This window comes from Gambusia affinis, linkage group LG12 (assembly GCF_019740435.1).
Source record: "Gambusia affinis linkage group LG12, SWU_Gaff_1.0, whole genome shotgun sequence".
Classification (NCBI taxonomy): domain Eukaryota; kingdom Metazoa; phylum Chordata; class Actinopteri; order Cyprinodontiformes; family Poeciliidae; genus Gambusia; species Gambusia affinis.
The window spans coordinates 4014700-4028526 of NC_057879.1; the positions used below are offsets into that span (position 1 = coordinate 4014700).

The 13827-nt window shown below is 39.5% G+C and overlaps 1 protein-coding gene across 2 annotated transcripts in view; it reads right to left on the reverse strand.

Moving 5' to 3' along the window:
- Nucleotides 1–13827, reverse strand: part of LOC122841019 (opsin-3-like) — a 72538-nt gene that overhangs the window by 48906 nt on the left and 9805 nt on the right. For both annotated transcript variants that reach the window (XM_044133920.1, XM_044133921.1), the window contains exon 2: nt 9495–9823. In XM_044133920.1, coding sequence (XP_043989855.1) covers nt 9495–9823 — 329 coding nt within the window. The remainder of the gene's footprint in view (nt 1–9494; nt 9824–13827) is intronic.

The following is a 13827-nucleotide window of genomic DNA, read 5'->3' on the forward strand; positions in this document are numbered from 1 at the left end:
TAACTCAATATTTGGAAACGTGTCCAACACGGACTGAATGGCTTCCTTCACTTCCTGCTAAAACTATAAGCAGCCTATAATTATAAAGCAGCGCTGGAAATGGTTCACAACTTTTACAGTTCACGTTTTGTATATTTTCCTGCCATAATCCAAGACCAAACATTTTCATTTTGAATTTTGAAAGCAGGACTTTGTGTGTTTCTTCTCAAAACTTGTAATGCTTGCACTCAAAACTTCTCCTCGCGCTCACACTTAGTCTCTGCTCGGACTTTCTGCTCGCTTACGAAACATAAAACTTTCTTGTGGCACAGTCGCCTGGCAACCTCTCAGCCAATAGAATGAAAGTGTGCTACTGGGTGCATTTGTTTCCTTCTAGCCGGGTCTACCTGTGCGGCCACTATCGATTGAAGCAACCTGCGCCACCCAGGGAATGTCGGGAGAAACAACAACGTCAGCTTTCCGCCAGCAGGGTGCTACTGATCACTAACAGCCTTCTGGACTTAAGCAGGATTTTGTTCACCCAACCAAAGACAACATAAACAATGTGCCATTATGAACACATATGCATGCTCTTGTTTACATTTGTCCAGTCAAAAGCAACTTTGCCAAAGCATCTTTACCAATTTCCTGTCTCTGAATAATAGCTTAGAAAACTGGCAGGAATCAAATATCTTTAATATGAGGCTTGTCTGATCAGTGGCTGCCACTAGTACAAGACCCGTAGCAACAAAGCTTATCAGAACCAACAAACTACAGCGCTGATGAAACTCCACCACACATTTTATTTTTCTGAGACCCAGGGACTTGCTGACTTCACAAGTTATACCTTTATTATTTCTTACCAGCACCATTGGATACGAGGGGTGCACCGACTGTAACACCAATCTTTTAAAAAGCTTCAACTGATCAGTCCGATTTTGGCCGATAACCAAATCTTTTGTCTGAAATGTTGCTCAATACAGCAAGAAAGTTAATTGTAATTGTTAATTGTAAATGTGCAGACATAAGTTGGTGTGCCGATCTTTCAGTCAAACTTTTATCACCAGAGAACAAAAGAGGACAGTTGTCGATTCTTATACCTTTGCCAAGCTGGATAAGATCGATGGATGAGATTGGCTTCACATGTAAAAATTGGCCGATCATTGATCTCCCAAAATGAAGGATATTGGCACTGATAAATCGGTGCACCCCTATTGGATACATGACTTGCCTACATTAATATAATTCTCTGTGCATTGTTCGACTTTACGCCTCGCCCAGGATGTTCATGTGAGATTCTAAAACTAAAAACTAAAACTGAAAATTTGACTCGCAAGCAAAAACTTTAAATCGCAAGCAGAAGTTTGAGAAGTGCAACCAAAAAAAAAAAAAGAAGGAAATAAAAGGGAAAATCGCTAACAGAGATTTCTGACATGCACAAATAAAAGTTTGGTTTGCAAATAACTTTTTCACTTCAGGCAAAATTAGTGACTGTAATTAAAATATATATATATTAACAAAAATATTTTTGTTTAAAAAAAAAAATCCTTTTTTTTAAGGTAAGCTTTTTAAATTTAACTCCCTTGCAACCAACTACCTTCAAAACTCGAAAATAATGTTTATCTTTATGGTTAGAAATGGTTTATGGTTAGAAATGGTTTATGGTTACAGGACACAGACTTTAGGCATTTTGATGCTGGATCAACAGAAGTAAATGTGCTGCATTTACTTCCGGCCCTCCATCTGCATTGGGTCACGTCAGAGCTACGTCATCTGAAACCCAGCAATAGCAATGTAACTGTTTTTTTTTTAAAAATAAAAACAATCAACATTTCAGGTTAGCCTCAAAGAGCCTGCTAGAAGAACCAAAGTGACATAAGTTTTTCTCTCTCTGATTATCTATGCAGTACCAACGTATAACTCCAATGTTTTGCTAGCGAAGCAGATCCTCAGCAATATTTGTTAATCTGATTTTATTTTATGCCAGGCTTGAATAACACATTGAGGGCAAATCCGACCAATCACTAAAGCATTTTCTGAATCTCCTCTGTTTCTGGCCAATCACTGCGACTCGGTTGAATTTTGACCAATCCCCTCAGCTCCCTTCTAAAGAAACTTCTTGTTTCACGATGTCTCTCTCTCGAGAGCCGAATCTGTATTTGAGATGTTAGCTTATACATCTCAAAATGTATTAGCTAACATTATTAGCTAATACATTTTAGCTTATACTGTCATACAGTTCATGGTAACTTCAATAACCAATATGAAATTCTTCCTTTACACCGTATGATTTCCTCAGGACATGATTTATTCGTATTATGGCTGCCGTTTCAAGAAGGTGCTTAAAAATGTTATTTGCGCTTATATTACATTTATAAAATTTTAACCACGTTAAAATCCTGCCATTTTGGAAATGTAATGTGCAACACATTTCAGCTACATTGTAAGACCATGTCGTGGCAAAAATATAGCTTAAATAAAAATGCCCAGCTGTTGAGGGGGGCAAAAAAAATCAACAATCATTAAAAAACATCTCAACATTCTGGAGACACTATTGCTGGCTTGTATAACTTGTAGTGTCATAGCAGTGGATAAATCAGTAAACTCCTTCTGAAGTCCCAGGTTGCAAACCCACAGCCTGCCGCTGCTGGAATTGCTTTCCTCTCTTATAAAAAGACTCACTCTCATTATCAGGGAGGAGTGACATAAAGAAAAGGAGAACTCCGACTGTCAGCTGTGAGGGAGCCAGCAGACACTTTTCTGGCTGTTTATCGGCATGTCTCTCCCTTTCTCTTTGTGTAGCTGTCCATTTCTTTTCTACACATTCAGACAAGAATTGAGAAATTATTTTTATCCGAACCCACCCGGTGCTAAACCATGTGGCCTGACAGCAGAGCTGGAGCGGTTTCTTTCACGTAGACTCTCCATTGTGAGAGGACCAAGGAGCTGCACTGAGAGCAATCAAAAAGAGGTGCAAGCCAAGATCGTTCACGTGAGCCTCCGCGAAAAAGGAACAAAATGCAAGAGCGCGAAACATAGAAGCTGATGCTGTTTACTGTAGATGAGGAAAGGATGGGAAAAAAAAGGAAGCAAAATCTTAGAACTTTACAAGAAATAGGGTGTGCTTAGAAAGGCAAAATCCTAAGTCCTGAGATGACACGAGAAGAAAAGCAAAGTGAAAGAAATATTGTTCCCGACTGATTAACGTCTACGTAGCTTGTCTGGTGACAAGGGAGAAGATAAAAACAATAACGTGGAAACAATTTAATAAGCTGTGGCTACGACTTAATTCGTGGGAGTGACATACTCATGGCCTTGAATTAATATTTTGTGGGAATGATTTAACTCTTGCCCAAGACTTTGTGGGCATGACATATGTCATGACAATTTCATCAACAGAATAACTCGTACCCACAACTTAACATTGCAAGCCCACAAACTGATTCGTGGGAACAACTTCCTTAATTTGTGGCCACGACTAAATAAAAGGAGCTCAATACGTCGACCGCAGGAAGGTTTCGAGTCGATGTTGGCAGTGGGTGACAAACTGAACGCCGCCAGGAGGCTGAAACCAGATCGTCCTCAAAATGTTCACAGAGATCCAAAACATTTGTAACTTTATTAAAAGATTTTTTTTTTTTATTAACAGAACGTGTTCAAATTAATGACCCAATAAAAATAATGATCTCAGTGATTATTGTCTCAATAGGGTGTTGCGCAATTCTGTGCAATTCAAAAAAACAAACGGACTAAAAAAAAAGAAAGGCGACCAGCAGAACGACTTTAAATCAGCTAATCAACCATCGCTGTGTTCAGGAGAGCACTTATTATTAATCGTAAAATAAATATCAGGCCTGGAAACCTAATATCGTAGCGGACTGAACGTTATGTTTTTAACGTAATCTCTGCTCGGCTTGAGGCTGTGCTTGAACAACAGAGTAAAAAGGTACAAGTGGTTTCATCTGTTCACTTTATTTTACCTTTCCTGTTTCGTGTTACAGCCGCTGTAATTCCTGGACGTTCACAGTAAGCGACAAAATTAACCTCTATATGTTTTTTACTGAATCATTTTAATGTTGTGCATTTTAGCTGTTTAATTCACAACTGTTGCTGCTAACGTCTCATCAGAAACTATTGCTTTTAGCTTGTTTATTTATTGCATTTTATTTAATGTACAGGTACAGAAGCTGCTGGGCCGACGTTAAACACCAATTTGACTTTTGTTAGAATAAATAAAGTGAACCTGAGTGAGTCTGTCATGAAGACAAACCAGCTGGAGCTCAGATGAAACATATTTGATCTATACAATGTGTTTCCCTTAGTGATAGACATCCTGAAATAAAAGGACTTTCAATAATATTGTAATTTATTAATGGATTATGTACACTGCATTTTGTACAAAAAAAAAAAAAAGAGATTCTCCAAAAATGAAAATGCTGATCCTATTTAATCATTTTGAGCAATGCTGAAATCGACTGAGACGGTACAGAAACATCACACACACAAACACGGCAACACGTCTGGAAAAGCAGAAAGGTAAAAATTATAAAAGCCTTTTAAACTGAAATCACACTTTACATCATTTCTGTGATCCAGTGCTGCTCAGATGCTTTTACAGAGATGAGATCATAAAGTACCTTAATCCAGTGTAAAGACGGCTGAACATTACTGACCAGTTAATAATAATAATAGAGTTTGTGACAATTTTTGAGAAAAATCTGCAATAAACTCCCTGCTATATATTAGTGCAAAAAAAGTGCAGGGATTTGTTGATTTTATGTGAATTTTCACAATAATTCTCAAGAATTTGGAGAGACTGATTGATATAATTTGGCAATAAACAGATAAAAACGGCATTGATTTGATTGACAACAATATTTAAGCACACTTAGTGTTTAGTATAGAATCTAGAGGGCCACATAAAAAGCTATGATGGGCCGGATTTGGCCCACGGGCCTCGAGTTTGACACGTGGCGTAGAGTGAAATGTCAAGTGTCTGCATTCAAAGTGCACACACGTCGAACTTGAAGCGTTGGAGAAGTTTCTGACATGCATAATGCATTTGGTGTGAGTGCACCATAATAACTTGTGCCCACGACTTAATGTCGCATGGGAACGACTTATTTCGTGAGGAAGACTTCATTACAAGTCATGTTTGTTCACACATTTTTTTTTGTTTGTTTGTTTGATTTTTAGCTTCCATGTCATCAGGCTCTGTAAAATTTTATTGATCTTCTTGCCTTATATGTTGGCACCAGGCAGCACTGATCATCTGAACCAAAAGAGAACATCGGTCCCATGAATCTGCCACAGACTCACTTCTCACCGTTTGTCTGGCGAATACCTGATGATCACACAGCTGGAGCGAGCTGCTACAATGAATGAGACTGCTCCTCAACCCGCCGTCGGGAGGTGTGTGTGTGTGTGTGTGTGAGTCAGCGTGGAAACCAAAACACTGGTTTTACTCGTGCTACAGTTTGTAGCCAAGGGGGAAAAAGGTGCAAATCTGGGAAAACAAGGTCTGAGCCGCTGCTTCTCGCTACTCGGAGCGAGGCGACTGCTGCTGAATATTTATGCGCCGCATCAGGTCAAATATTCATCAAGTGTCTGAGAAAATCCCTCTGAGGATTTCAAACGGTGGCGTCTCCGAATCGGGAAGTGATAAATACAGTGCTGGCTCTTTTAGCAGCATTAACGGTAGAGTAAAAAAAAAAAAAAAAAAAAAAAAGATAGCAAAATAATGTTAATCATTTATTCCAGTGGCATAATCTTACACTCAAGATGTTTGTTTTTTTGTTTTTTTTTTTTAAAACAAACTTTAATCAGAATATATTTATTCAGAGTAAAAAAAAAATAAAAAATCCATGATAAGACATAATTGCTTGTAACAAAATCACAAACAGTTAAGTAACCCGGCTTTTCCAGCACTTGATCCACCATGTTGGAGCACGCAGAGACAAAACTTTGACTATTCCTCTTAGAAGATCTCTCTACATCATTCAGAGTCCTTAGTTTCTATGGAAGAAGTTTGACTTTGTTTTCTCAGACTGGTTTCTTTGATTGATTTGATTGAGCCAAATGTTTTTGATCCAAACATGATTAATTTGAAGGTTTCTGGTGGAGACAAACAAATGTTCCTAGTGTGAAATGTTCTTTACAAGAGTCCTCAGAACAGAAACAAACCCTCAGCATCACTCATCCTTCACCGAGCTCAATTTTACTCTCACCAGACCAAACAGTATGTAGTTTCAGTTAAAGTCCTGGTATTATTTTAAAAACAATATCCACCTTTACTTATGTAGCATGTAACAGAATAAAGTCTTGGGAGAGATTTGTACATGAACAGTGTCTAATGGTTGTCATGGAGATTCCGTGACTTCAAGATGTCAGTCTGGTGCGGTTCACGTTCTGCCCTGTTTATTCCACTTTAATTGAACTCTGGTTCTTTTGCACAGACGGTCCGAGGTGGGACAGCACAATCGAACTCTGGTCCGCCTAAAGACTTGGGTCTTGGTTTGGTTGAAGTGAACTCTGGTGCAGTTAGAATTTATATGTGAATGCCAAGCAGACTGGATTCCGCTCCAAAAGCAAGACGTGAACTTTAGCACAGGGGATTCTGGGTAAATACAACCAAAACCAACAATGAGTCTGGCGCTAGCGGCTGAAATACTTCATGGTCTTCATACTCATACTTCATAGATCCTGGAGTCTTTTTTGTTGAGACTCCAGGATCTCAACAAAAAAAAGAAAAAAAGGGAGAGAAATCCTACACCCACTAAAATCTGACGCACTCCATTTTGTCACATTTTGTGAAGGAGGAGTTTGGGTCAAGTCTTTTACTGAGGTTTTTGTGTCGTTCACTTCAACGGTTCTACTTGCAGCGCCACCACAGACGAGGAGGGGAACAGGTTTTCCAAAACGTTTGGATCGTTTGACAGTCAAGTCAAGCTTATGACTACTACAGTACAAACCTCAGTCTATACTGAAGGCGAAGATTGCCCGATAGCGTTTGAAGAAGTAAGCCAGACATATTTTTTTTTCAAGATGTCTTCCATGAAAATATTGTTGAAGGGAAAACGAATGAATGAAAGGAGTTCAAGACCGAAATAAATGGAATTTAAAGCACTGCTCGGGCAGGGTGAAAGTTTCAAAATTTAATTCATGACTTTCTTTGACCTTTTTTAGACACTGTGAAAACCCCTGGCTGCTTCACTGAAACAATCTGTAACATGACAGAACTTTGTGGTCAGGTTTAATCAACGTTTTCCGACCAGATATGCATGAAGAAGTTGGCGACTGAAACTGGATGATTTAAGTTCTTCTTTGTTTTATAAACTGGAACGGCCTCTTTTTTTGGGGAGGCGAATTTCCTCACACAAACAACAGGACTTGCAGTACTTAGATTGCGTCTAGTTAATTAAATCAACACCTCTATAAATGTTGCCAGAATTCGAACATTTATGTCAAAATGACATTAGCCACACTTACCTGATGTACCTCTACTTTCAGTAACAATTGGTACCAGTGACCTCTATATTCTTCCCCGACTGATTCAGGCAACATCAACACGAGGCAGGACAGAATAGAGGCAACGCAATGATTGAATCCTGCTAGGGAACAATCATCAGCTGAATCAAACAGACTTCCAACCATATTAATCTACTTTTTCCTTTAAAGGGATTCCAACAAATGTGTGAACCAAATGGTGCGAGTGTGACTTTCCATTTAAATCAGAGTTCTATTAAAAATCCCATTACTCTTTCAGACAAACTTGACTAAATCTGCTGCACAAGCTGCGTCGTCGGCCAACACCGGGGTTTAGTTGATGGGTTGTGGCTTCAAGTGAAAGCTAGCATGGATTTATTTGGTATAGTACATTTGGGAACAAGAAGAGAAGATCTCAAGAGATTAAGGACAATAACTTGACTGTCACCTCAACTTGAGAGTTCATGAAAGAATGTGCTGCCTCCCAATACAACTCAAACAGAACGAGGTGATTTTAGCTATCTTTTTTTCATTAAACAGGATAGCTTCCTTTAGCGCATAACAACGGTGGAACATCCAGTATGTCTTTTTAATGTAACAAACCAGAACACACATCCTGTACTGTTTAGAAAGTCTGACATATATGTCAAAGTATAGAAAGAATATATATATTAATTTTATTTTTATTTTTTTACAGTTTTAGTATGTTTTCTGTGCACTTACGTCGAGAGAAACCAAAGCTAAAAACTCTGGTCCTGACTTAATAGGAACAAAAACTTAATGTCTCTTTATATAGGATATCTTTTGCACTGTCCTTTTACTGCTAACCCAGGACAAATCAACCATTTACTATTTACCAGGGATTCACTGGTACAGATATATGAGGTTTAAAAAGAGAAAAACAGGTGAATTGATGTAATTTTTTGAATAACAAATTTACTTGATAACCCTGCACCAGAACAGCACACTCAAAATACACCAACAGCTTCACAAGCTTTGGTCAAGCATGTAAAAAGTAACTTTCATTTGTTCAGTCAGTGCAATTAGGAGGAATTGCCTTCCTAATTGCAAGCAGCCAATGGAAAATACATAAGAAAGAAACTGGAACTGACCAAAACAATGGGTTGATTGCCTTTCATGTAAAAAATAAACTGTAACAAACCTTTCAAATGGTTCAGAAAGTACAATCAGGAATTGTAGATCTACTCTTATTGATTGGGAACAGCGTCACAGACACCCGATCTGGATTGCCCCCCCGCATCGGAACCGATACAGATATTAAAATCGGATCAGTGTATCTCTAATATTTACTCTGTTTTCCATGGCGTACATTTTACTGCTGGATAAAAAGCTTGTCTGTTTAGCTTCCTTAGATTAAGCCACAGAAGGTGTTACTGCTGCCACTAGCCCTTCGAAAGTACTCCAGGGTCTCGGTGCTTTTGCGTGCCTGATCCTGCAGTCGATCAGACAGGCAGCTCACAGTGAGAGAGGTTCTGCTTGAGATTTCTTCCTGTTAAAGAATCCTCGGTGTGAGGGGATGCTGCTAAGCTGATGATACCAAACACCATCTGCTGTTGCATGTAGAGAAGTCGGCGACTTCTCCACATGTAAAACAATTGGATTGTTTTGCCAATTGACATAATAAACTGAACTTGATTTTGCATATAAATTGCATCTATGTTATAAAGTGCCTTGAGATGGCATCTGTTTGGAAATTGGGGCTAACTTAAGCCGAATTGAAATGACCATTTTACCTTCAGAAGAAAAAGAAATATGCATCAGTTTAATGCATCAACCATAAGTTAGACTATAAGTTAGTTCACGCATTTGACTGTCACTGTCTTTACTGTCGCTGCTCTATAGAAAACTCTGTTCAAAATAAACAACACTTTGCCTGTTTACTTGTGGCCTTATAATACACTTATATAATCAAATGTATTTTTCAAAATGTCAAACTGGGCAATTATATGGTCAATTAAAATGTCCATATAATTCAGAAAGGTACCCTTCGTTTGTCCTGGGTGCCTCACCTGTTTGATGGCGTACAACAGCTTCCCGTAGCAGTAGACGATCACCAGGAAAGGTCCGATGAGGCAGAACACAAACAGGCAGATGATGTAAGACATGTTATTCGCCGTCTTTGCTGTCCAGTCGACTGAGCAGGTGGTTCCGGGGCCCTCTGGACCGTAGTGGCTCCAGCCAAAGAGCGGTGGAAGGGTCCATAAGAGAGAGTAGACCCAGGACAAAAGGATGCCGAGGGAGGTCTTGCGGTAGTTAGAGGAGTCGGCCTCGGTCGGGGTTATCATGGTGCTGTAGCGCTCATAGGAGAGGACAGCCAAGGAGATCAGGGACACGATGCCTACAGGTCACAGAAAGGTCACATAAATTTATTTTAAAATGTAGTCTCACCATCGCAAAACCAAAAAATCTAAGTCTTTTTGTTAAGTGTCTACTGCAAATGTCTTAGGGTGTAATCACGCTAGTCCTATTCAGTCCACTTTAACTGAACTCTACTTCATTTGTCTGGAAAGTTAGATTTGTTTGGGGAGGTGTGAATGTACAATCGAACTACAGCACAGAGCATTCTGGGTAAATACAACCAAAACAAACGTTGGATTGGATCATAGCTTATAGTGGCTAATACTAGCATGAGAAATATCTTCTGTTTTTCTTTTTGCCAAAGACAAAAGAGAAATCGTCCAACCGCTAAAATCTGACACGGCTTCATTTTTGTTTACATTTGGTAAAGAAGGAAGTTCCACTCAGTTTCTTCTTCTGAGGTTTTAATGTTTCCTTCAGTAGTTTTTTGCTGCAGCGCCACCACAGGCGAGGAGGTGAGCAGGTTTTTCAAAGCGTTTGGGTCGTTTGTGTGGAACTTAACCACACCAGCTGAAATTGATGCAGTTTTGGTCCCAAATCTAACCCTAACCCCACCGGATTGTCAGACGTGAAAACACCCAGAGTTGAAACCAGATAAAATAAATTCACAAGCAACTTTTCTGTAAGATATAAGAGCTTGTTTTAAGTCAATAATTCCATAATATTGATGTAAAATTACTAGTTCCACGCAAGGGATAAATGTGTGGAATAAATAAGCTGCTAATGGAACTAGCAATTTTTCATCAGCAATAAGGAATTACTGACTTGAAATAATTGCTTATATTGTAGTGAAAAGTTGTAAGTTAGTTTTGTCTTATTACAAGTGTGCCAAGATATTTTCACTAGAAACTAAGACTAAAAATATTTGGTAAGACTTTGTGTTTTTGCAGTGAAGACGGAGTGGATTAACTTCAGACAAACGGCGAGCAGACATGTTTTTGTTCTTCTGTCTGCTCAACTGGATCATAAACTGGAGACTGAATCTCACTGCATGCCCAAGTGTGTATCCTCCCACTGCCTTGAAAAGATTTCACAACTCTCTCTGAAATAATAATAATAATAATAAACAAACGCTGCCAACACAGGATTTATGATGTTTCTTTTAGATTGGGTGTGCGGAACGGTTCAACTGTTTCCAACAGGCCGGCATTTTTCGTTCATTTTCCGCTGTCTGCACCGGATCCCAGTGGCAAAAACCTGAGCTGTCTCTTGAAGGAGACTTTAGTGTTTTTTTTTGATCGCTCAGTGAACATCTTCTGGCTTTCCCCACTTCTCTATTGCACTGTGATTCTGACACTGAAGAGCGAGGGCGTTGAGCTCAGTGTTTACTCCAGTCCTTTGGCCTTTTTATCCTGCCTGCTATTTGTTTTGAAGCTATAATGATCCACGGGGCTGTCGGTAAAGACCATTGATTTTCAACGGCAGCGAAGGAGACTTAAAGTGGGAGCACCTCTACGAAGGCCTTCTGCCGGCCACTCAGCACAAAAGGGGGAAGAGGAAAATAACAGGAAGCGAGAGCTGGAAACAAATTTTAGCTCACCAGTCAAAGCAGTAACAATCTGCCATCTGATCACACAACACCTTGCGGAAATTTTCCATATTTGATCACATTACGGCCTCAAGTTTAGGGTGTTTTCACTCCTGATAGTCCAGTAAGCTCGGTTTGATCGGGGAACCAAAAGCACAACATTTGCTACATTTCCACGTGGTGTGGCTCCCTTTCACACTGCACTGTGTCAAACAATCCAAACTAATTGAAAAGCCTATTCACCTCCTGACCTGTGGGGGCGCTGCACCAAGAATCACTGATAGAAGCGATAAAAATTTTTTAAAAAATTATAAAAAAACTCAGCCTGAGCGTAGCTTCCTTCTTCATCGAATTTTAGCGGTTGTAGGATTTATTTTTTTTGTCTTCGTCTTTATCATGGTGTGGCGGTGCACCCAAACGCAGCAGGCAGTAAACGTAGAAATATGTGGATATTTTAATGAAGAAAACCAACCAACAACAACAACAACAACAAAAAATCCAAGTAAACAAGAAAATACAAAAACAAAAGAAACTGGAAACACGAGGGAACAACAGGTAATCCAGGGAGGGAACCATGGGTAGTGACGATCAGGGTGACGAGACAGACTGGCGAGTTGTGACTGGGATAGAGGAGCTTAAATACTGGGAGGTAGTAAATGGAACAATGGGCCGAGCTAGAGGAGAGGAGTGATTGCAGGTGTGAGTAAATGGCACAGGAGCTGGCTGAGACGGCCAGGGAAACCAAGGAGATCTACTGGGAACACAAAAGGGAGGAAACAAGGAACTGAAAAATACCAATACAAACGACACTGAGAGTAAGGAAAACCTGATGAACTAAGACAGAAAGATATGAGGGAAACCATAATTGAACCCAAATAGAAACAAGGCTGATCTAACAACAATGAGAACTAAGGAACATAGAGCTAGAGAAACTAGAAGATCTAAACAAAGAAATAACCTACCTAGAATTACTAAAGAAAAACTAACCAAACCTAAAGAGACCAAATAAGAAGTAGTAACACGACGGGGGAGCTAGAAGGACATAAGAAATAATCTCACTAGAATTACTAATATAGACTAAGACATGGAAGAATAACTGAAACTAGGGTGACGAAATTAAGAAATAAACATTACTAGAAACACTGCAGGGAGGCTGAAATAAGAAATAACTAGAAGGATAAAATAGAATTAAACTATAGTCGTGAAAGCATGCCTGACATGGACTCAGACAAACAAGGACAGAACCTAAGGTAACTAAAGAATAAAACCCACCTAGAAACACTATAAAGGACTGAAAATAAGGAAAGCAATAAGACAATTCTAATTAGACTAAATACCTCAAATAATAATATCAAAAGGACCGTGAAGGGCTAAACTAAAGTGAACTAAAACAAGAAGCAAAATAAAATGGAAAGCAAAACCAACCCAAAAACCCGGAGTCCCGACAATCTTGCATTATACTCCGCCGTTTGTTTTGGTTGTATTTACCCAGAATGCCCAGCGTTACAGTTCACTTCCTGATTTAAGAGTGGTTTCTGGTCAGCTTTAGTTCACATGCGCATTCAAACCATACCAGAGTTCACGTCAACCAAGTTCACGTTTTCCTCCCACCAACTTTTACAATGCTTTATGTTGGTCGTTCACATAGACATTTGTGTTATAGATGAGACAACTGTGGAACAAAACAAAGGGAAATTGAATATTTTTATTGCATAGTGGAAAAAAACGACCAACGTGGCAGCGGCACAGTTGCGCTGGTCTGTTTGCTCTCTTGTATTAAACTCGTGTTGTCTTTTCCTCTATTGCTCATCATGGCTCCCATTAGTTCAGTTTCCGTGGAAGCAAAGAGTCAACACAGCTTCAGAAACAAGCTTCTGTTTGATCCGTCATGACTCGTTGCAAGCGTCTTGAAAACTGTTTGAGACGTAATGTGTTTGTTGACGAAAGACGCCCTGCTCTACGTTTAGTTTCTCCAGCTTGTCCTCCGCCGTTTCCTCTCCGCACTCAGTCAGGTGTGAAATAAGACAACGGCAGAACTGTCCGCTCGCAACGCACGGACAAGATGGTGTCATCCCCAAACCGGAGACTTAGCGGGAGTGTTAATAGCCTAGTGTCCTTGCTAATTACAAGAGTACTGCGGACAAAAAAATCCCTTGAGTGTTTAAGAAGGTGGAAGCGCTGTTGGGTTATAAAACATTTCTTTGGAGAATAGTCTGGTGTCCCTCGATTTTAGAAAAATCTTCCGCAACTTTTGGGAAAATACGAACGTTTTTAAATGCGTTTCCTTTAGTCTGATGAATAATGATATCAGATTGTATGTTTTAGCCCTTTAAAGACCAGCCCCTCGTTCTACGCTTCACTTCGTTCAGAGGGTCTGAACTCTCGGATATTGAGAAATGATTGCTTCCTCAAGACTCTGTTGAAGGTTTAAACAGTTGTTTATGATTTTTCCTTAA